This window comes from Nestor notabilis, unplaced genomic scaffold (genome assembly GCF_000696875.1).
Source record: "Nestor notabilis isolate BGI_N333 unplaced genomic scaffold, ASM69687v1 scaffold21516, whole genome shotgun sequence".
Taxonomy (NCBI): domain Eukaryota; kingdom Metazoa; phylum Chordata; class Aves; order Psittaciformes; family Psittacidae; genus Nestor; species Nestor notabilis.
Genome location: NW_009934516.1, coordinates 2,392 through 27,750, shown reverse-complemented (window position 1 = coordinate 27,750; position 25,359 = coordinate 2,392). Strand labels below are relative to the sequence as shown.

Sequence of the window (25,359 nt, the reverse complement as noted above, 5' to 3'; positions counted from 1 at the left end):
ACACTGTTCCAGTGTTTCATCACCCGCATCAGAAAAAAATCTCTTCCTTGTAAAGCCTGAACCTACACTTTTTACTTTAAAACTATTACCCTTTATTCTATTGCAACAGGCACTACGAAAAAAGTCTTACCCCATCTTTCTTATAAGTCTCCTTCAAATACTGAAAGCCATAATAAGGTCTCCTGGAGCCCTCTTCTCCAGGCTGAACAACCCCAACTCTCAGCCTGTCTCCAGAGAGGAGACAAACAAATAAAACCCAAACCAAAACCCCAACAGATACCACGTATAAGCTTTCTGGGACTCATGATGAAGAAGTCAAGAAGGTTGAAATCCCAAATGCAGTTGCCAATTATCAAAGACTTTTAAATTATAAAAAAAAAAAAAAAAAAAGAGAATTTGAAGCCCCTGCACACCTGACCTCCACACTTGTCAGAACACCAGGTTATAAGAAGTGATCAAATACTTTAACATAGTGACAAAACACAATCCTCATCTTCATAAAGTTCCTGATCTCCTTCATTTCCCTTATCCCCATCATTAAACAAATGTGTATTTTACACAGGATCTAGGAAGAAAACAGAAACACCCTCAGACTGATTCACAAACATAATGTGGGATTAAAATCTTGCTTCAGTACAGCAAAATATCAGATGTGCTACTACCTCTACATAAGAAAAGGAAGAAATCTCAAAACGCACACCTAACTTAAGCTCAGTAGTTCACTAGATTCTTCATCTAAGTTAGTTACTAGTATTTACTGCTCTGCAGAGAAGTGGGCATACCCAAGATTCTTTAGGCTATTCTTGTGAAGATTTGTGCTGCTGCAAACAGATGGAAGTGTTACATTTTTGAAGTGAAAGTAGAAATGTGTTAGAGATCATCTTGATGTTTTTATTTTTCTTTTTGTCTTAGAGATTGTTTAGACTGCAGGAGTTTGTTTTTCAATTCACATTCTCTACTTGCTTTCTTCTCAGAGATCATTTGAGTCAATCTGTTTTGGCAGTATCCTTATTTTCCCCCCTACAGTCTGGGTAGGACTACACAGAAAAGCAAAGTAAATACCAAAGTGATCAAAGCTCTCAGTGACTCATAAAACCACCAGTAACTACAACATCGGAATTCTGAGGATTTCTTCTTGAGCAGCTTGCTTGCGCTTGGTTATGCTGAACAGGGAAGGGTAAATACAGAACATCTCTGTTCACAGGAGCAGCAAAAACAGCCAGACTCATCTCTACTTGGTAACTTCGGTACATAACCCACCCCTTGCTTTACCTACTCACCATCAGACATCTTAAACCCTGTCACCTGATCAGTACACATTATAGAGTCCCAACTTCTTATTTTATTGAAGTGCCACTCATGTATTCCACTGGATAACCAGAGAATTCTACAATCCCATTTTCACTTTGTTAATTTCTTTTTTTCCTCATGAAAGTTTCACAAATACCCAAGTAAAACATGATTTTTAAAATGCTGTTCTTAGTTTTAACCTTCACCCTTTTTTGTTGTTCATTTAAGAGTGAGCACTTCAGAATACAGATCAGCTCTCTACGCATGAATTGGCAATCAAACGAATTAGCATTCCTGCATAGACAGTTCTGATAAATATCTGAAGAGCCAAAAGAATTATTTACTGTACCAAAAGATGGACAACTTACATTTTAACTCAGACTTGAAAAGCCCCAAGCCTTGGTGTTTCAGTTTGTACCATGCCATTAATGATTTTATTTTATGCTGTAATTTAAATCATAAGTTCCAACTTGCCAATTACTCTTTACGTCATGTAAATCATAGTGCCATAGTCCTGTTTTCTACTGTCTCACAATTATATCATCTTTTGGATAATATCTTTCTGGGTAGTGAAGTATGTTAACAGTCAAATCCAGTATTTTACACAGGACAGTCCCAATACTGTAGTGAGCAGCATTGCTTTCTTCTGATTACAGTCAGAAATGAATTTAAACTATGGTAAACCATGACAGATGTAGCACTGAAATATTGACCCTAAGAGAATAAACACAAATCTAACTCGGAAATGTAAGTTAGTTTCCCATGAAACATATAATTTTATTGCTCACAAATAAAAGCACAGGTCTATTGAGAATACCTCACACAAAAATTCAAGTCTGTCTCACAGACATGAGCCCAAAACCTCACAAAATCAAACATTTTATTTTCATTCTTCCAATATTCTCTATGAAATTTTAGATCTTTTCTCCCAAGAGCATAGATACTGCATAATTTCTCCGAGAGTGAGAATGAATTTGCAGCAACATTCCTAATCTAAGCAGGAAGTTGTCATCTGATTCACTTCAGATTTTCCTTCTTTACCACCTATCAAGCAAATCCTGTCACTCATTCATGTGTGTAACGCTGATGAGAATGTACAGAAACAGATCAGGTAGACAGAGCCACCATCCTACATCCATAAAGAACAGATTTCTACTGCTGCCTAAAGGCTCAGGTAGTTTTTATAGCACCATATATCCTTTTCTATGGATGCCAGACAAAGATTATCAGAAAGTCACTGTTTCAACATGGCCACCTGGTTTCTTTGGGACCTTCCATTTATGAAAAATGTCAAACAGGAACCATATACACCACCACTCTGATTCAAAACAGATTGTCAGAAGGTGCCGAAATTAGACTTCTCCACAGCCACCCTGGTGACATAAAAACCAGCCAGGTAGAAAGCAACACTAACTTTACTAATTAATGCATTTAGACAGTAGAGGGTCCTGAAAATGCTGAAGTTTGTCTGTCATGGTTATACTTAAGTACTTGACCATTCTGTTAGTACAAACAATACTTAGAATCATGATGTGATGCTGCTATAAACTTAGCTAAAAATTGACATGTTACTTAAAAGTTGAATGTTACAAAAAAGTTATTAAAAAGCAGTTCAGAGATAACAGTGTCACTAGCTCTGTCAGCTCAGACTGCAGTTTATGAAATAGAGAAGAATGTTGAGAAAATTATCGTGTTTACGGACATTCCTCATCTATAGATGGGCTCAAGTTGAGACAAAATTGTCTTCTTACAGCAGCTTTACACACCATTTTTATACAGGCAGAATGCTCTAACCAGATAAGTAGTTGTCTTCTTTCTACATTTTTAAATTACAGTTCCACAGACTACTGAATCTCGTATTTCTGTTAAGAGAAGGTGGTCTTCTCTTTTCCACCTTTTTTTCTCAACTCTTCTCTTCCTGTTCCCAGTTATATAGTCTTGTGTATGCCTTTACATGAGCTCTGGCACTAAGCATCTTCTCATGACCTGATTTTTCTCTGTAACCCTGCTGAAAACTCTTCCCAGGAATTTAAATCAGCATATAATACTAAGTTAGAATAGAACAGGATAGAACAGAAAGAACAGAACAGGACAGAACAAACCAGAACAGAACAATCTTTTAGACATTGTCTTTTAGATACAAGCTTTCAGAAGGACCTGCCAGATGCCAGAGGCAGAGTAAGGTAAGGAGAAGTGTTTTTGTATGGCTAGCAGTGAGAGGGAATGTGTGTGGAGAAAGGGCAGCTGCAGGAAGGAACAGGAAGGACTTCAGCTGCACAAAGCTGTTGAAGCAAGTCCCTGTATTTTATGAAATTATAGTACCTGTAGCCACCACAGAATACAGTACTAGTCAGGGTGCTGACTTTGCTCTTTGTGTAGGTCTGGATAACTGTTCAGTTTCCCAGAAAATACGTGGGTACATATGTGGGGAGTGTAGCTACAGAGACATGAGAGAACCTTAGATATTCGCTCACAAATAAAGCTGACAAAAGCATTAAACAGTCTGTCTGATCTGAATTATTAACCATAATTTCCAAATTATGGTAATTAACCATAAATTTAAATTTAAACGGGAAGTTTAGATTAGCTATAAGGAAGAAGCTCTTTACAGTGAGGGTGGTGAGGCACTGGAATAGGTTGCCCAAGGAAGTTGTGAATGCTCCAACCCTGGATGCGTTTAAGGCCAGGCTGGACAGAGCCTTGGGCAACATAGTTTAGTGTGTGGTGTCCCTGCTCCTGGTGAGGGAGTTGGAACTAGATGATCTTAAGGTCCTTTCCAACCCTAACTATTTGATTTCATTGCAGAACACGGGGTTAATGCCCATCTCTACTGAAGTAGCACTCGTGTTTAAGAAAGCAGCAGCTTTTCTGCCCACTCAAGCTTACCTTATGAATCTGCTAGGGAACTGGCAGAAGGAAAAGACAGAGAAAACAAAGCAAAAGATAGAACAGTGATATAGGTAAGAAAAATCAAAACAAACAAAACCACACAAAAAAATCCAGAAGAGCAAACAAATGGGTTCTCTTTAAAGGAAGAACTAAGTCATCAGGATCTGGGAAAATGAGGATAAAAAGGCAATACTCGGTACCTACACAGAATCTGATACTCCATTTTCAACTTGTGAATATTAAGTGAACAAAGATGGAAATATTGAAATTTATAAAACATACTGTTTTTATTTGTGCATTAATTTCATCTTTCAGACTTCTCTTTTTTTAAAGTCATATGTTGCGGAAACTGGTGATTAAAGCCAGTGAGACTACAAGCAGAAGGAATGGAAAGTGGCAGGCAGACACAGGCAACACAACCGTGTATGCCTTAAAGAAAACTGTCTCAAAGATCTTTTGGTGTTACAGAAATTGAAAAAGGTAGTTGAAGTTTATCCAGCAGAGAACACTGTCCAGTTTTCCTCACCAGAAGTTCCTTGAAGAAAGATTTTAGCCAGTACTGCAGGACCTAACTGGTTTCGCTCTTTTTGGAGCTCATCAGCTGCAGGTAACGGCTCAAAAAACCAAAATGCATGCACAGAAATACAAATAAAGCAGAACACTTTGCTAAAGGAGTAAGCCTTCCCCATTATAGGGCTTGCATTTATATTATAAGCGTTTTTTTCTAAATGGCTGCCTCTCGTGCCTTGAGTGAAAGGTGACGGAAGCTGTTTTCACACCAGAAATTAAGAGTATTCTGCTAAAAATCAAAGATAATTTTTCTCTGTAAAAACTATCATGGTATTTGTATTCTACTAACTCTGGCAGAAAACAAGTTTAGTACTGTCCTCTTTGGCAACCTAACCACATTCAGTATTTGAATATAGATCATACCCAATTAGGGCCATCTTAATTTAGAAGTATTAACCACAGTTAACAAATATGCTAGGATGCAAAATGCTTCACTCTATGCCATGAAAGTCCTGTTAATCTCTCCTTGACTTCACAGAATCATAGAATGGTCTGGGTTGGAAAGGACCTTAAGACCATCTAGTTCCAACCCCCCACACTAGCCTTCATTTAATCTTCAATTTGTCAACAGAAGATAAAAGTCAGAAGGTAACATACTAAGGTTTAGTGGAGTCAGATGAAGTTTCAAATGATAGTGGACATCTGTTAAGAACTTTGAAAACTTGCAGTAATTAACAACTGAGGCCAAAATTACCCTCAGTTACATAAACCACTACAGAAGTGATAATACTTGCATGGTAAGGTAGAACAAAATTACTGCAGCTGCAATTTTGGCAAGATCATTGAGTGTTCTATCAGCCTTCTTTGAACAGTAGAGAATAGAGACAAAAAGCACCACCAGATAAGATGCCAATAATATTAGCTACAATGTGTAGTATATGGTCAGAGTCCACCCTGAATTCATTAAATAGTACTTCCAGAGGCCACACCCAGCCATGTTCCTTAGGAGTTAATGAAAACTGTTTTGGAAACTTCTCCTAAACATCATCTTTGAGCTATAGTCTAGTTATAGCCTATTGTCTCTGAGTAATCCACACAATTAGATAAGACCTAAAAAGTGCTGACCACATTTTTCAGAAGAGGTAATAAGTAGGCAGCATTCACTAAAACCTCCGCATAAAGCAGGATCGTATGGCCCTAGAAGATAAACCAAGCCAATACTGAAGCACAGTGAATATTTTTCCTAATCCCTTCTACTGCACATTTAAGCTGCAGGCACTGCATTTGAAGTTTCTGTATTTAAAAACTGTAAGAAAACAAAGTCAGATTAAGCTAATCAGTGCTCAAATCTGGGAGAGTAAAAATACCTGTAAGCAGTCCAGGGACATCAAGGTGTTTACTACTGTGTGTCAAAAATAGTTTTCAGAGCAGAAGCTAAGTAACCAGCACCATTTCCAATTACATTTTGACTGCATGGCAGGTGTTAATAGTGCTCAGCTGTAGCAAAGCTCTCGATACCAATTAACTAGAGAAGTCTGAATGTCTCATTTAATAAACGAGATAAGAACTGGAGTTCTTAATGTAAAGAGGTATGCAGTGTAGAAACTGATGAGCTGCAATCTAATGGAAATTTTAGTACTACCCTTTCCATGCACAGAAGAAAGAATAGTGATCTTTCAGAAATAAAGCCTTTACAGCTTATTTCGAGCTTTATAAACTATTCTCAGTTACTCCTCTGAGCATCTATTCCATGTAGTCTTTTTTAAAAAAAGAACCTCCACTTTACACAAAACTTAAAAATAAGTAAATCCTACATAAAATTCATACAGTCTCCACTTCTCTTTTCTTCCTTGACTACTACCTACCTTCTTTTTAGAGGAAGATGAACAGGACAGCAGAAAGTTGAAAGAAGTACTGAAAGATAAGAGTTGAAATGCACAGAAGGAGAGGGAAAAAAAGAAGATGACAAAATGAATACCTGAGAAGCAGAAGATGGGAAAAAGGACTACCAGAATAAAATCTTTCAAAAGAAGGCAAGTGGAGTACATTTCAGTAACACTCAAAAATACTCAGCAAGTTGTGTTAATTTTTTAATTTCTGTATGTAGTGCTGTTTGAAGATAAAAACTATTTAATAGGACACACAATCTTCAAGGCAGTGATCAAAAATGAATAAGTTATTACAACGTGATTTATTCCTAAAATGTGTAAAATCTCTAAATTAGAAGCATCACAAACTTCATGAATATTTATAGTAAAAGTAATCCAGAAACATACGATGAGCAGAAAAAGCACATTCAATTAACCTTGTGAAAAGCTGGCACATCAATGTTACAGTGATTCTGCTACTCTACAAAGCTGAGACTGCGCTTAGCAACTTCAAACTTTGTGACATCTCCTGCTTCGAGACTGGGGTTTTTTCACTGCTCTGAACACTATGCCCTACCCTTGAAGACTTACCTTTTTCTTCGTGCTCACTAACTTAGTGGGAAACTGAAGGGTAATGCATGAAATTGCTTCCCCAGTCTCAAAAGATTAAAGAAAAATACTATGCACAGTTCAGTCAAGTATTGTATGAAGCTTGTGAAAATCCTCTGGGAAATCCTTAAGTAAGTATACTAAGTAAGCTAAGAAAGTTGGTAAGCTACTAGAGTATTCAAAAAAGGAGAATTATACTTTTATATTCTTGATTCAGTTAGTTTTTACTTACATATCATGTACTTATATATTCAATATCTCAATAACAGAGCTGATGAACAAGCCCTATCATCTATATTGTAAACTAATTCTCAAATTGGATCCTCATTTTTAGTAAATGAAGTGTGAATTCTTAAAATCAAAGGCAAACACAGTATGTATAATACTGCACTTATGTGATTGACAGGCTGGTTTTGATCTTATGTCACCTCTTTCAGTTTTAACTAACCACTCCCTCCCCAGTTACTCAGTTTCTTCCCCAGCCAACCTAACTGAATACGAAGCATGGTACAGGTCACAGACACAGAAGCTACCTACAGACTCCCCCCAGAAGTATTTTTTGGAATCTCCTACCTTATACAAAACTTCTTGGAATTTTATATAACCAATGGCTCTCTTGATAGCATTGTAAGTACTATTTTTTATGAGTACCTGTAAGCCTTGATACATAGGAAAACCTGTCATACAAAATTCTGTAATAACTGAAGATCATGCCAGATGCTTAATTTCTGTCCCTAACACAATACCTGTATCTACTACTCCAAGATCTCATTTAAAAAGTTCTTTCCTTCTTCACTAATCAAAAGACTGATTCCTTCTTCCACCACTTTTCTCCCTCTCCTCTTTTAGTGTTGGCACAGATAGAAAAAGTGTTGAGAGTTCTGTACAATAACGGTAAGATTATTCTTACATAACAGTAAAGGACTCACTTTCCAAAATTCCAGATAAAAATCAGAAAAAGAAGAACTAGGAAACACAAATAAGATGACTATCACCATTTTGTAGTCATTCTTTAATCTCTTACCTTTCCTCTCCCGTTCTCCTTCAACCCATATTGGCCAACTTCCTACAGCAATGCAGAAATCCAGAAAAAAAGAAGGAAACAGACCAGCATAATAGAGGAGAAGCTTACAGATGTTGACAGAAGAGCATATACATAGCACGAAAGGAGACAGAACTACTGAAAATGAAAATTCATTTTTTAAGAGAACAAGCTATGGTAACTTCAACAGTGAAGAGTCTAGAAAAATACTGCGTAGATTGTTTAGATAACAGGACCAAAGAAAGAGAAAACCGGAATTTAATGTTTCCTGGAAAAACAGGAAACCTGCTACACTTCTGCCCAAATCAAGAGAACAGAGAATTGTCCAATATCCTAAACAGCTGATCAGAATTTATGCAGGACTACCTAATTTAGGACAGGAGGAAATAAAATGAAAAAGGGGAGGAGGAATCTGACTTTTAATTAAGAAACAGATTGAAAGGAAAGAAGTCCTAGCAGAACAGCATTTCTACAAACTGTGTTATAGAAATATAGGTAAAGACAGACTCCTGAAAACATCCTGATGATTGATTTTAAGAGCAGAACAGCAACAATAATTGCAAGCATTAACAGTTTCACTGATGTTACAAAATCTATTAATTTGAAATTATTTACATTAGAATGGGATACTTAAAAGGTTACTCTTTCCTGAGTTTATGTCTTTAGGTCACTTTTAAGCTGACTCTTCCACTGCAGAAGCAGAAAAGTTTCTGCTGGAATGGATGCTCATATGCCAACTTTCATTAAACAAACTGTTTTGGAACTCGTCTTCATTTTGAAAGTTTCAATTCAAATTAAGATGTATGAAAGCCTAAGAAAAAAAAAGGCATTACCTTTTTGCAGAAAACATACTTTTACGGAAATTGTAGTGATGTAGAGATCCATTCACTTTTGGATGAAAATGAGTATACCCAGAAACATGAGTATAAGACGATTGGACTTTCCCTCTTCTCAGAATACTTTTTACAGAATTTCTAAACGAGTTGATTCCTAGTAATATATATGCAGATACATATACACATACCTCATATTCCTTCCTGCAGACCTTTAAAACATCATTCTTCGCAGAAGCCTGAAAGACAGACAGATTTCTGCATTTGTAGTAGAAAATAATAATAAAGATGATTCTACCTTCATATTAGATGTATTATTAAATGTGACTATATATTAAATGTATTATTTAATACAAGTATTTATATTAAGTATATATTAAATGTATTATTAAATGAGATAATAATGATTCATTATCTGTTTAAATGTTCCTTTTCAAGAACCTAATGATTCCATGTAAAACTGTAAGAAGAAAAAGCAGAAACCATGACCGTCAATCACAGAATCAACTACATTGGAAAAGACCTTTAAGAACATTAAGTACAACTGTACACCAGGACTTCCAAGTTCACCACTAACCAGGTCACTAAGGGCTTCATCTACGCTACATTCAATTAAAAAACAAAACCTCACATTTCCACACCAAGTTAGTCGATACTGGGAGCACACAAAGCAACCTCATTTTCATGAAAGTTTTACCAGATAGAGAAGAATACAGGAAATATTTACTAAATGGGAGAACTTGAACACAAACATCTCCCCATTTTGCATGCTCAGTACCACTTATGTGCCTCTTTCCCTCCTCCTCCCTCTTGCACATACTGTTCTCCAGTTCCTGTTGTCAAAGTTGCAGAAATTCTCCCTTCAAACTGCAGATCAGTTTCTTCTGTTGAGCACCTCTTGTTCCTTTTTCATATGATAGATGTTCAAAATTATTACTACTACTAACATACTACTAGGTACCTTCTCCTCCAGTGATTTAAAACACCAGGATAAAATCTGACCTTGGACCTATCATATCACCTTCTTCAAAATGCCTCCAAAAACCTTTCGAGTTTCAAGAATCAAAATTAAAATCCGAAGATCTCCTATAATCCCTAATATCTGGCAAGCATCTATATTTTAGTTTAAATGGAAATCATAGGAAATGTATCAACCAGAGTCAGCTAATGTACAAAATATAGCCAAGATACTGAGACAGTGTCTGCAATCAAAAATACATCAATCTGAGTCTAAGACTAATAAGAAATGATGTAACAATAAGATTAAATTAACAGAATTTCACAGGACAGTACAATAAGTGAAATTTTTATCAGGTCTGGAAAACACTTACACATTAGAATAGATTTGAAAACTTGCTAGAATTCCATTTGGGAACAGATACAGGTACCTTATTTTCAGAACATCAAAAGTACATAGTTTGCTTACTCACTCCTCTTTTCCACACTACTCAGTTTGTGTAGTCATTGCTCACCTCTTGCCAAATATTTTAAACTATATGCTTTTGGGTGAAGGTAGCATCTTTATTTTTTTGCATGACAACAATCTGCAGTAGGCTGCTGGTCCAAGATTAAGATTACACAGGTAACATGCAAGATACTACACTGAACTTTTAAGTACATTTGTGCTCCAGAACTGAGTTACAAGGATGATGATAATAATTATATGCTCTTTGAATCTCAAGATGTTTTTGACGTTACAAGCCTTTTTTTTTTTTCTTCTGGGGCGGGGGGGAGAGAGGGGAGGGAAAAATCATGAAATGCTTCACAGATTTCTTAATAAAAAGGTCATTGCTAAATTTATGTATTATGCTTCAATTGTCACTTGACAAAAATAGTGATATACTGAGACTAATACCACCTTTGTTCCATCTGATGATTAAAAACCTCTGTGAAGAGGCACAAAAATCTATTTAGGGCTGTAACCACAATGCTGCATCACTAAACATTACACTGCAAAGAAAGAAAGCAAGCTTAGAAACAGCCATATGTTGTCTTCCACTCAGCATTATTTTAAAATAACTTTAATGTAGAGATTGTGACCAAAAAATTTCAAGAAGTTCAGCATAACCAAAGAAAGCTTCAGAATCTTTACTGATTCATTCAATAAATGACTACAAAGTAAGAAACTAGAGCAATAATCACATGCCTACTACTTGCAGACATGAAGTGGATTAGCTCCATTTGCCAAGTGCAGTAGTGCTAGGACAAGACTGCAGCCAAGGACCGGAACTTCTGTGTTGTCAAAGTTACAAACACAGTAAGATTTAATCTTATCTTCATTACTGAGTAATTAAATGTGGCATCAGAATGGATAAAAAAGGCGAAGCTAACTCTAAGGTCTTTGAATTTCTTCTTCAGGCTCATCAAGTCATAGCAAGCAGCCTAGTCCTACAGCACAGTTGAAAATACCTCAAAAAATCCCTCCCCAGCCCACCACTAATTTTAAATTAGATTTTCATTTCAGTAAACTTAACTTTTACTTTTTTTTTTAATGAAAAATTCCCTTAAAAAATATAAATTATTTTGGGTTTAGGAATTTGATTGCCAGCATTTATCACCAGTAAAGCAGTACTTCTGGGCTGTGTATAATCATATGTTGTAATCTGAAAAAGAGTTTATGTGATAATTTAATTTTGCTGTAAAAATTACATTAAGGCTGAAGTTCATAAACAGTAATACAAAAATTAATTCAACATGACATCATTTGACATTAACCATAGAAAAACAATGAGAAAGCCTTACCTGTTTACAAGCTTGCCGACATTCCACAGCAATAGCTAGCTCACAGCAACCTAGACCAACCCACCCATCAGACTTCTTCAAAACTCCTTTGAAAATAAGATGACAGTACGTATAAGAGTAGAAAGAGGAACTATGCCATCATTTTCCCTTCCCTCCCTAGGAGCCAGTTACTTTTCAAATTTAATAATCCTGTTCTCATTAAAGAAGCCTATTTACAGATTACATTTTAATTGGAATATATGAAGTAATTCCAAGCCAACTTTAAGCAAGAAAAGAGCAAGACTGTGCTTTAATAAATGCTGAACTTTGCAATTATGGAGCAACTTCTATACACTGAGTTTAAAGATGCTTTATGCAAACTGTTTTATACGTTCACTGGAAGTACCAAGAGTTTGATAATATGATTTACTTTATCTGAAATTCAAGTCAACAGAAACAAATAAGAACACCACCACCCCCCATTATCTCCTACAGACACATCCTCTTGTTGGTTTCAATAGTATAATCTTTCTACGAAATATTTCAATGCAGAATATGTTTCTCGCTTTTTCTTCAAGCTTCCTGTACTGGTTTTGGTTGGGATATAGTTAAATTTCTTCATAGTAGCTGGTATGGGGCTATGTTTTGGATTTGTGACGAAAACAAGTATTGATACTACACAGATGGCTTTATTATTGCTGAGCAGTGCTTATGCAGAGTGGAGGCCTTTCCTGCATCCTATATCACACCACAGAGTAGGTTGGGGATGCACAAGTCGGGCAGCAACACAGCCGGGACTGCTGATCCAAGGGATACCTCAGACTATCAGACAGCATGCTCAGTAATATAACTGGGGGTGGAGGTTGGTGGGAGCTGTTGCTTGTGGACTGGTTGGGCAGTGGTTGACTGTTGGTGAGCAACTGTTTTCTCTTGCATATTTTTTTTTTGTTGTTGTGGTTTTGTTTTGTGGTGTGGTTCCGCCTCCCCCCTTCCATTTTTTAAATGGTCTTTATCTCAACCCATTAGTTTTCTTTCTCGCTTTTATCCTTCTGATTCTGCCCCCTATCTCATTGATGGGGGAGTAAGCAAATGGCTGCGTAGTGCTTAGCAGCCTACTGTAGTTAAAACACGACACTTCCCCTGTGGTCCCCATAACAATATTGTTTCATACACAGAATTATCTTCAATAAAAGTTTCCCATGCCTCTGTCTCTTTTCCCCCCTTTATTTTACTATTCCCATTATCCTAGCTTCTTACTATAAAGTTACAAAGAAAAGCAAAGTGCTACCCTAAATTGTTTCACCCTCTTAATCTATTCACAAATACAGAATTTCTGATGTTTTCAAGACATCAGAAATCAAGTAAAAGAATAATGTATGCCTGTACCTATTTCTCTTTAAATATGGAAATAATTAAAGGGAAGTCTTAACCTATGCAGCTGCCCAGCAGCTGTGGCAAATTTGTAATCCTTTTTTCTTAGGGCATGAAGTGGAATTCTTCAGCTTAAAAGAACCACTCATATTTGTTATAAATATTATAAAAATAAATCTTTTAGGACATGCGCAAATTATATCCTTCACATAGAAATAAAAAGTATGAAGTAAAAGAATCAACCACTTAATGCTCTTAAGCCTACTAGCAATGCCTATTCAGGAAAGTCACATGAGATGTCAAGCTTTAGAAAAGGGAAGTGAAAGAACTAGGAATGAGACCAGTGAGCTTGAATACAAACGCTAAGAAAATGGTGGAAAAAAGTAATTAAAAATCACTGCAACTAATGGAAAAAAATCACCAGTAGGTATTTATGATGAACAAAATTGCCTTTAAAATATGCTTTGCTGGCTTTACAAAGACAGGTGGCATAGAAAGTCTTAAAAGTACGAGGCTTTCATGGCATTCTGATGGGCAAATTAAGAAAACACTAATAATAAATTTATAAAGAAGGAACAAAATCTTTTAACTAAATCAGTACATTTTCCCAGCAAATTAAAATATTAATGACATTTATTAAAATGCAAATTAAAACCTTAATGCTTGACACATGTAAGGTAGCAGGATTGCTCAGAGGGTGGAGGGAGCAAAGAGGCAAAGTTGAAGAACAGCTTTTGGCTGCAGCCTGCATCCTGTTAGTTTGAAGGGGCCATGCACCATCTGAATGGTCCAGACCTTTTGGAAACACCGCAGGCCAGTGATTTAAACTAGTTCAAAGAAGCTGTGAAGGCCATGTACAATTACAAACTCAGCTCACCTTCCACTTCCAAAACTTGGGTACAGAATTAGATTTTCAGAGATTGAGCATCTTTTTGAAAGTGTTGAAGAGATGGCTGTTGTGCACACATCAGTAGTTTGTAATCAATGTTAAAAAAATTCAGAAATTGATGCATTGTTTTAAACTAATTCCAAAAGTAAATGCATGTCTACATGGAAGTTATGCACGTATGTTTAACTATGTATGTACAGTTAATTGCTAAATCAACTTCTCACTATATTCTGTTTTAGGCCTAAAATAATGTAGCAGTTGTTTCTGCACAACTTTCGTATGTGAAGCCATACAGAGACTACTTACAAGCAAAACAGTTACGTTTGGTAGAATATTTATTTAGTAGGAGTGATGTTTAAGGGTATAAGCAACCTAAAACCTAAAAGAAATACAATGTGCAGTACGAAAACAAGATTTCCAGAAATCTCTGCTGCAATAACCAGCTATATCCAGGAGAAACACATGACAAATACAGCTGTACAGCTTTAAGGACAACGTCACCACTGAATAGTCACCAGTGAATCACTACTGAATAATCAAACACCCGTATTTTGTGCAATACAGAGCCTGTGGTTTCCAGAAACACTGTTACTGGAACTAAACTGTGCTAAAAGAATGAAATACAAGCCAGTAAGAACACTGGTAAGCTTCAGTCATAGCATTTTCTTGTCAAGTGGCCATATCCCCAGGTTATTTATGAGTAGCAGACAAGCTTCCTAACAAAAAAATAGGTGTCACATCTTCAAAAGATTTAAACTGCAAGTTTAATGCAGCAACTTATAAATTAATCTTGTAGTCAAGGTAATTAAAATGTATGTTACACTTTCAGTGCACAATTAATTGAACCAAGTCCATAGTTCTGATTATTCACCAAATTAACTGCTACAATACAGATCTATGAATTATAACACAGACCCTTTCCCATGTCTCCCAGAAGTTTCCAGAAGCCACATCACATTAGCAAGCTGACTTACAACACACACACATTTTTCTTATTATAAATATTTCACTGCAGTCTCCACAAGAGTTTTGAAGTCAGAAACAGAGGTAAAAAGCTGCATAAACATGAAAAATTAGAACATCATCTGATACATGTATCACCATGATCCCAAGGAAGTGGGAGCAAAACCAAAAGGAAAATGGAAAGTTAAAACCAACTCGGCTTCTCATGTTCCAGACCTGCATGTGTCAAGAAGCATGCAAGAAAGCACAAGTCAGAATTTTGTTGTCTTTTTGAAGTCTTCTACAAGTCTGCTTACAGAAAATGATAAAGCTTAAAATCAGAACTTAGTTATCATCTAGAATTATAGGCTGCTGGGTCCCTGAATCATTTTTATAAGCAGTTTCTTATCATTTATTCATGGTCATAAAGAAACTTCAGGTTTTAGATGAAACAGAAGCACTGCAACTCCAAAAGATACTATTGGTTAAGTAGAACTAGCAAAATATAAGACAGCAAATCTCTTTGCATGCAGTGGAATCAACAGTTTGCCTGTGAAACCAGGGTCGGGGGGAGTCTGAACAGATGCCACAAAACTGTCACAGCCTCCTCTTTCCTCACTACCACTTTTTCAACCATAGCATGCTAATTTCACTCAAAGTCTTTTAGTAATCACATATGATGATACAATTAGTACTAGTTTAGTCCAATTTAATCTATTTTTGCTCTCTCCTTCTAATGTAATAGTCCTGCCTTGTGATTTATGCTTTAACTTTCTAAATCCACCTGTACCAAGCAGTTTGGTTTTTTATCTGATCCTCTGTACTTCTTTAACTCTTTGTCTAGTTCTTACTATTTCCCCTTGTTACTCAGTTTTCTACTGAATTATACTGCATCTAGAGCAAAGTTGCAATAATCCAGGCTAAAGCATATTGAAACTAAAACCAACAGAAAACCTTAAAAGGAAAGAAACTTTGCTATTTCTTGGATGTGTCACAGAAGCACATGTGTTTAATCAAACAAACGTATTAAACATTTTCTAACTAGAAAAAGAAATGTTGAAAAAGGCACAGGTAACTCAGTTTAGACTAAACCAAACTAGACACCAAATACAGTTTATAAAGGAAACATAATGAAAGTTACTACAGAATGGTGCAGGTGGTAGACAACATCAAAACATGCATATAGTGAAAAAGCAATATGATTCAATAGTAAACTAGTATTTCTTACCTGGCAAAGAAGAATTTATACAACCCCACACCTCTCCCTAGAAGTAAAACGCAATTAAGCAAAAGTTAGTCTAGAGAAGAAAAGAATTTCTAGCAGACACAAACCACCATTTTTAGCATTTTTGACCCAGCTTTTAAATATCCTACCGGAAGAATTACATCTAAACATCTTTTGAAGAGGTGCTATGAGATATAAGTTGAGTACCACTTGCTTTGATAAGAAGGCTGCCATCTAAAGAATATGGAATCAACAGCAGCGTTTTTGGAGATGTAGAATATAATGTGATTACCTGGAACTTTCTAAAGTTGCAATGGATCTGTATCTAAAGATCTAAAACTGTCCTCCTCTGCATCTGCAGCAATTTCCCACTTAGGTAAGAGCCAAAGTCAGCCCAAAAGAAAAGGGTAAAAAGCTGCTACTTCTACTAGTTCTGCCCCACTGATTCAGTTGACAGTTGCTGTATTACTTACTAGCAGGCAATACCCTTTCCCTCATGTTACCTGAAGGAATACAGACAACACAATGTCTGTAAGTAGTGCTTCAGAAAATAGACCATCCAATTAAATTTATAATCTATCTGCTCATCTATGCAATGTCACTATAATACCTCTCCAAAGACAGGTGGTATCTGAAAACAGCAAATATGGTATTAGGTTGAATTGTTTACTATTTTGTATCAGGATGTCTTTTCCAAAAGTTTATAAATATTACCAGTTCAGTGATGTTAATATAATATAACAATCACTGGACAGTAAACTTGCCATTTATAGAGATGGTAATTGGAAGTTTAAAAAACCATTTCCCCCCTTTCAGATACTCTCCAATCCTGTCCTCTAAAAATGCACTCCTCTACTATACAGATAAACTCTACTCTTCCTGTAGGGGAATAAAAGATAAAGAAACCAGTATCAGAACAAAGGCTATTCACCACTTTGATAAGTTTTTATGTCACAGGTTTTACTCCTACTCATAGCTGTCTATAACTTTCCAAGACCTTAGAGGTGATAATCGACAGAAACAAAACATTGAAAAAACATACTTTTGACACACAGGAGGAGAGGATCTATAAGCAAAGACACTCTTTGAAAGCTGCTTATAAAATGCTATTCTGTTATTCTCAGATTTACTATTTATACATACTGCCCATTTGAGCAATAGTGTTTTGGGATAGCTGGAAACAGTACTGATATTGTTTAGAGGTAACAAAAATGACAAGAAAAAAGCAGACCCTTCTGAGGACAAATGTGTTGAGATATTCTAAGCTGCCAAGAGGTAAAAACTGCAGAATTTACAATCTGAGTAACAGTGCTTATCTCTTCCCCAATTAGATAATGTCTAAGATAGGGAGCAGATTACTTCATATTTATATTTTAGTGACACACTACAGAACATTTAGGAAACTATAATCTTACTTAACCAATAAAAGCATTACTTCAGTTTGTCAGATATGGCCATAAACCACTCAGAGCAGCTATGAGGGTCTCCTTGCTTTAGCCCAAACAAGACCTTACAGCTTTGTGCCATACACAAGCTGGAACACGTGATCTAAAGTCCCAGCCATCAACATCCAAGTGTCAATCGCTCAGCATATTTTTTTACAACACAGGTCAGATTTTCAACACATTTCTTAGCTTACACAACCAGGACACCTAGCAAAATTGTCAGGTCCCAAATTGTTGCAAGTAGCACAGTATAAGACAGCTTTATAATAAAAAAAATTCTTACTTCAAGGATCAAATCTCATTATCAGAATTTTTCTAGTCCTTATAACAAGGAAGAAAAAGCTTGAAGACATACACACATGTTCTACCAGCTCAAAACTCAGTGAGTAAATAAAAGCAAGTAATTTTAAAACCTTAATTTTGCAAGCAAAGCTTAATATAAGATTAGTTGTTCGCTTTCTTCGATTAAAAACTAGTAAGCTTTACCATTGATTCTGGACAATACTCAGGTGCTCGCTGCAGTAAGTGCTTCAAACGGGAATCGCTTTTAGAAGACAAAATCTGTTGGAAAAAAACCCCACACCTTAAACCACACATAATGTAACTACACATTGAATACTTTTTTCAACTGATTCAGTAGTTTTAGTTTCACTACTCTCTACCCTTTGACAACTTTGGCTAACAGATAATATATAAACAATGAAAAGTTAAAATTCTCTTTTATATATCTATATTCTTTCAAATACATTGCATTTTTTAACGAAGAAATTAATTTTTATATTTAGAAGTGAGTGAGAATTTTCTTCCTCAAACATTCCAATCGGAAAGTTTCTGCTGAATAGGCAGTGTGAAAAACAGTGGATTTCTGCCCCACATATCAAAATATTATACAGCTGTTAATTACCCTTCTGCTACATGTTACATCACCTCAGGCAACTAAACTCCTTCCAAAACAAACCTTGAAACAAGACGTTTTTGTGGAACAAAGATAAACAAAACCTAGACTAGTTAAGGAGACAACCAAAACTAACTGACCAAGTTAAGCACCACCTGAGCAAACTGAACACCCAGCAGTTCTTGAGACTGAACCGGATGCAACTGAGGATGTTGAGAAGCTTGCCACTGTTATTGCAAGGAAGCTTTGCCACCATTTTTGAAAGACCATCGTGATTGGACGAGGTTCCTGATGACTGAAGAAGAGACAGACATCATATCTATTAGAAAGACAAGAAGGACAATCTGGGGAATTACAGGCTGTTCAGCCTAACCTTGCCCTGCAGGAAGATTGTGGAACAAATCCTCACAGAAGGCATGTCAGGGTACACGAAGGACAAGGAGGTGTCTGGGAACAGTCATACCAAGGGCAGATTTAGTCTGAGAGCGTTCCATAACTAAAATATTGATTTAGTAAAAAAGTGGAGAACACTATGTTGCCTACTTTGACTTTAAAAAGGTTTTTGCATGGTCCCACACCATCTTTATCTTTTGGCGTCTTTAGAGCCAAACCGGTGAAAAATGGATAGGATGGGTGGATTACAAGGTGGACAACAAACTGCCTGGGCAGTAGGACTCAAAGATTAGCAGTTCCACATCTAAGTGCTGGCCACTTAGAAGTGGTATGAGTCAAACCAGTACTGTAAATGGCTTTACTCGTGAGTCAGAGAATGGGACAGAAAAAAATCCTGAGCAGGTATGCAGATGAGTCTAAACTGGGATCTGCTATCCATATACTGGAGGGTGGAGCTGCCACTCGGATTTCAACAGGCTGCAGCAATGGGCTGACAGGAAACGGAAGCAGTTCAGCAAAGGTAAACACAGAATTTTGCAGCTGAAATGGATTAACCCCATGCAACAGTATAGGCTGGGTGCTCTCTGTCTAGAAACCAGCTTTGCAACAAAGGGTGTTGGGTCCTGGTGGATGACAAGTTGAACATGGGTCAGCAGTGTACCAATGCAGCACTGAGAGCTAACAGAATACTGCTCTTCATTAGCAGTCACACTACCAGCAGGTTAATATTAGGCACTGACGAGGCTACTGTAATACCAAACCTAGTTTTGTGCCACCCCCGTGGCAAGGAACGTTACTGATGAACTGCAGAGTCCAGCAGAAGGCCACAAAAGATGCTGGACTCTATGATATAACAAGACAGGCCAAGAGAAAAGAATCTGTTCAAACTAAAGAATGGTTAAGGGTGGGGGACCACTAAATTCTTGTCTTCTAGTACCTGAAGATGGATTATAGAAAAAACAATTCAGACTGTTCTCAGAGTTGCACAGTGGAAGATGAGCTGCAAAAGTAACAAGGTGCAGTAAGAGAAATTCTGACTGGATGTAAACAAAAAAAAACCCCCCAAAAAAACCCAACCAAAAAACCACAACCCAAAAAACCCTTCACCATTAGAGTAAGTGCTGGAACAGATTCCCCTGAGGCACTGTGGAAAGCTCATCCCTGAGGATGTTCAAGGCATGACTAACAAGATTCTGATGAACCCGATTTAATGTTGAAGCTAGGATCTCTCTGAGCAAGAAGTTAGACAAAATGACTCTTCCAACTTAAATTACTTTGCACAGCTATACTTAGGAAGAAATCTTGCCTTACCTCATAGACTTTCATACACAATTCTGAATCATGTAATTTTATCTTTTTTCCCCAGGTGTCCTTCAGACCATTTTGTAGGGTTGCTCATCTCAGTTCCTTGTAACAGTAGCAATATTTTCACAGTTTATTACAAGATACCTTTACCTCATCAATCCTTCTGGTGTTGTTTTGGTTTTGTTTTTTTAAAGTTTCATGGAAGTGTTAATGTAAGTTGAGCTCTCAGCACAATTTAAATGGTTTCCTGGTCCCACACTAATGTTAGTTCTTGTTCTTTTAGCAGTCCAATTAAGAAAAACACTTACTAAAACAAGAAACTGGACAACAAAAGGGATGGAAACAGACCTATTAATGTGGGATATGAAACTGCAAACTACAGGAATAACTGAATCATGGATGCATTTCAGATCTGTCAAAAGCATAAAATATATTACAGTTCTATTCTAAATTTGCAACACAATAAACTCATGAAACGAAAACGAGATCAAGAGTGTTGGTTTCAGAAATGAGAGCAAGAAAAGAACTGCAGTAATATTTGGGGTATTCTGCAGTCATCAAATAACAAAATAATTTGGGTTAGAAGGGATCACAGAAGATCACTGATTGCAACCTCCTGCTCAAAGCAAGGTCAACTATGAAGCCAAGCCATATTGTTCATGGTTTTATCCAGTCAGGTAATGAAAACCCCTAAGAATGGAGAATGCACAGCTTCTGTTTTCATGGTGGAAAAGTTCCTGTGTATAGCTATCTAGAAGTCTCTAGTTTCAATTTATGACTGCTTTCTCTTGTCCTCCCACTATGAAAAGCAAAGTTTGTAAATTCTTCTTTTATAACACTTCCCTGCTTCTACCTTCTTTATACTGCCTTTCTGCATTGAGGCTTGTTCATGATTTCTCTGTTTAGCCAAACCAGCCTTCTGAAACATTAACATGTTTTCCTGAGGATCGGGATGGACTATTCTTATGCTTGCAGGAGGATCTTGACATATATCACTGGCGTGGTACAGAGATGAATGCTTCCAGGAACCTTATCATTGTGTAACTTCCCAGAAATAAACTTAGGAAAAACGCAACAATTAAAGAAAGACAGGTCCACTTATTCCTTTTATGGTATCTGACAGCCTCAATCAAATAATCAAAAAAAGGAGATGATACTGAAACTAAGCTTGGAATAATATTTATGAAGAATGCAAAATAATTAATGTTTGTATCATGTTAGTTGATGAAAAAAACTGTAATCCTAGTTTTCTTTTTCAAAGGGCTCACTTAAAGTATCTGAAACTAATTTAAAGTTAGCAGAAATCCTTACTCTTAATCAAGCTTTTTTCCTTAACTGACAGGATCAAGAACACCATCTGGTTCTCCTGTGCCCTTCACCCTTTTACCCATGCAAGGCTTCCCTCAAGAGTACCACTGGTGTCCATGTAGATGAGCAGCCAATGGGTGATAGTCTGAGGGTCAAAAAAAACTTGCAATTTCTGCAACATTCTAGATCTGAGCCCCTAAAAACCAAAACATCCCAGACAGCTAGTCTCATTTGCAGATGAGGGCCTCCATCCTTTGCAGAAGGGATTCAGTCTCCTGATGGCACTGTTTACGACCAGTTGATTAGGCCAAGATGGCTCCCTGATGGAGCTTGTTCCTCTTTGCCTGTTCTGAGCCTCCGAATCTATTCTGTAAGTGCATATCCAAAAACAGGCAAAAAACCTTCTTCCTACTGTCAGGGGCCACAGACTTTCAGTCTCCACTAAGCATAGCCTCTAGCGATCCTTCTTGCCATGCAATGCATAATTCAGGCTATTGCCCTTGCTGGTTCTCCACAGAAAGCTCATCTGGCTCCTGTGTACACTGAGGCAATCCTTCTAACCTCAGCTTCTTTAACTGACAGTTCAGGAAGCTGACCAGAGCATGACTCCCACAATTTAAACACCACTGATTCAAGGACAGACTTGGCCATCCCTTCCCTGCAGCCCAAGACTTGGATGGATATATTCTTCCTCAAGAGCTCCTTCTGGGTCAAGACCTCCAACATATCATGAGCCAGTGCCATAGACTGTCCTCCTGGACTTAATAGGTGCACACAGTCTCAAGCAGTACATATGCACCTCCTGCTTGGCCGTCTCCACAAGAATTGGCTCTGTTAACACCCAAATACCTGTCTGAAAACCCTGGTTGCTGGCATTCCCTAAGCATTAGCTAAACAGAAGTATGGGGCACAAGCCTGCTCTCTTCCCCTGCCGTCCACGGCAAGCAACTTCAGTTTTATGGCTCAAACTACCAAGACTAGGAGGAAAATATTTTTTCTTTAATTATTAAGTATATTATGCCAGGATGGTACAGTGTGGTGGTACAGACAAGATAACAAGTGCATGGCACATATTTTAGAAAACATGTTTAGAAAGAAAGAAAAAGGCAAATCATTCAGCCAACTCTGTTCCCTTACAGTAGCCCTCCCATGTATGCAAACCTACAAATTTTATGTTTAAGACAAGGGCATATCTATCAAATAATACATTCCAAAATGGTTTCAACAAAGACAAAGCATTTCAGTTGTGCTGCACAAAATGGTTAAGCTACAGAACATGAAAATGAGTAGAAAAATAGTAGACAGCCAGTTTGTTGGCCTATATCAAAGAATCATTCAGAAAATGATGCTACCAGTCTGATGTGAGGTAAGCCAGCTCCTTATAGAACTATTTCCAGGGTGCCAGTCTTGCTTTAGACTTGTTCTAGACCTCTCACCACAAAGACTTTGAATACGCTGATTATATGAGTAGAGATAAATCATCCAGATGAGGAAAGATACAAATATCTTACAAAAGCCACATAAAATTCTACACAATAATTAGAACCAATATAACAGAGATGGGATGAAATTTGACAGTAAAAAGCCCAAGACCTCTCATGAATGGCTAACAACTAACAGGAATTCAAGTGATAAACTGGGAATTTCAAACCAATGGAACAAAAGAAAGAATTGGTCAGATTATTCCAAATGCAGCTACTAAACCTGCCAGTTAAATTTGTTTATATATGGATATCTTTCTCTAACTTACACATAAGTTTTAACACAGTTTTTAAGACTGAGTGCTATACTTCTGGTTTTAATACCGTGTACAGTTTTGCTTACCTGTATTCAAAGAGAAACTTATGCTGGAGGGGCTGCAACAATAATTATAGGAATTGAGAGAGTATGTTATGCAAAGAGACTGTAAGACTTTTCCTTGTTTGGCCTAACAATAGGAAAGCTGAAAGGGAATTTGGTTGTGTTCTACAAATATATCAGGAAGGGAGAAGGGCAATTTAAACTAAAAGTTTTGTTAGTACAATCACAGATAAACATAAACTTGATCATAATCAGGTTTAGCACTTGAATAGCCCCAAAATGGGCAATAAAGACAAGAAAAGGGAGCAGGTATGATGTAAGGATAAAAATTGTATATATGTGTATGTATGCTTCACTGATGTAAAAATTTTATGGATATAAATTTATATAAATTCATACACACAAAGCTGTACAACATACTATCCAAAGGTAGAAATCTAAACAGAAGTTACGGAAAAATATTTTCCAAGCTTGAATCCAGCACAAACAGCTCTTTCTTACCGCCTTATGAACAGAGTAAGCAAGCAGTTTTTTGCTGGATTCACGAAGCTGTGTATCATAATAAGCATCTTAGATACTTAGCTAAGAAACAAGAACTGACAGGAAGAACGAACAGTACCAACATCTTGTTCTTCATTTTAAATTCCCCAAAACTTGGAAACATAAAAGATCCAGAAATGGGGTAAAAAACCTTCACCCCTCCCATTTCCTTACGTGCTTAGCACTTCTTGTCCAAATCCTGACTTCAGATTTTTATGTCAATTTCTCCTCAACTTCAGCAGAACCTGTTTTCCACTATGAAAGGAAAGTTGACTATAGTTTTAAACCTTTCTAATTTAAATAACGATAATATTACATCTCTTGATTCACTCACAGTATTCACACACGAAGCATTTGCTTATAAGCCTAAACTTGCTACATCATTGTCTAAGGCATAATTTTAACTCTTGGGGAGAACCCAAATTTAAAACAAGCTTACCTGTTCACAGACATCACGGCACATTAAGTTGTCCTTTGCATGGTAACAACAAGATAAGCCTATGGAAAAGCAGGGGGAGGGAAAAAGATATTTTAAAGACTTGAAGCACTGAGCTATCACTTTGGAACAGAATTGTCCACTTGATTGCCTATCAGGATGATTTGTCTGGTCCATAAGCATTTTTCCTTCCAAGAAGGCAAAAAAGAACAAGAGAAACTTTTGTTCCAAAGGTGCTGCAGATCCATTCATGGAGTCTCACAGAATTACCCCTGAACACTGCCACTCCCCTTCCTTCTGCTTCTAGCCCTACTTCTGCTGCTTAACTTGAACTAGCTTGGCATCTGCCAAATTTCTTCATGAGGCAATTCAATTTATTAACTGGGGGGGCCGGGGGAAGAATAGAATAATAAAAAGTGAAAAAAACCCCCCACCAGAAATCTCCATAGACTCTATATGCCTTTGTAAATGGAATCACCTCACAGAATCTAGTCAGAGCAGGAACCCCTTTTCACACAGAGGTGAACACAGCTGCTCATTGAACTGTGGCTTCTTAAAAATTTGGAACACAACCGTAAATTTTTTCACTAGTGATGGATGATTAAGAGTGGTTCTGCCTAACTAGATGGAAGTCATAGAGCAAACAGAGATACGAACACATCAACAGGAGAATGAATGAGAACTGAAGCACTGAGATGTCATGAAACACTAAGGTTTAAAGTGGCATTTTTAACATTATACTTTCTTGTGCTCTGTCTCCCCTACCATCCCTTCATTCAGAGTTAAGCTTGGCAGTATAAAATGAACTGCAGAACTTCTTGATATTCATTTTCATCCTCGCTGCCCAGTATTTGGAACAGTCTATTAAAAACCAGACATGCAGAGGTTTCTTTGAAAGCTTTTACTTCCAGGCACATCTTCACACACATGGTCATTTAATGATTACAGATTTTTGCTCATCTGTATCTGAACTACACATCACACTGATACAACATAAAAGCAACATGTACAATGAAAAAAAAAGCCCAACTGTACAATGATACCACAC

The 25,359-nt window shown here is 36.9% G+C and overlaps 1 protein-coding gene across 1 annotated transcript in view; it reads right to left on the bottom strand.

The window, feature by feature from the left end:
* RECK (reversion-inducing-cysteine-rich protein with kazal motifs) overlaps positions 1–24,563 on the bottom strand; it is a 42,753-nt gene extending 18,190 nt beyond the window's left edge. Inside the window, exons 1-5 of the mRNA XM_010017394.1 lie at positions 24,315–24,563; positions 18,121–18,195; positions 16,193–16,229; positions 11,784–11,869; positions 9,233–9,280 (exon numbers count right to left, since the gene is read on the bottom strand). Of these exons, the coding sequence (XP_010015696.1) occupies positions 9,233–9,280; positions 11,784–11,869; positions 16,193–16,229; positions 18,121–18,195; positions 24,315–24,563 (495 nt within the window). The remainder of the gene's footprint in view (positions 1–9,232; positions 9,281–11,783; positions 11,870–16,192; positions 16,230–18,120; positions 18,196–24,314) is intronic.
* Between the last annotated feature and the right edge of the window lie 796 nt (positions 24,564–25,359).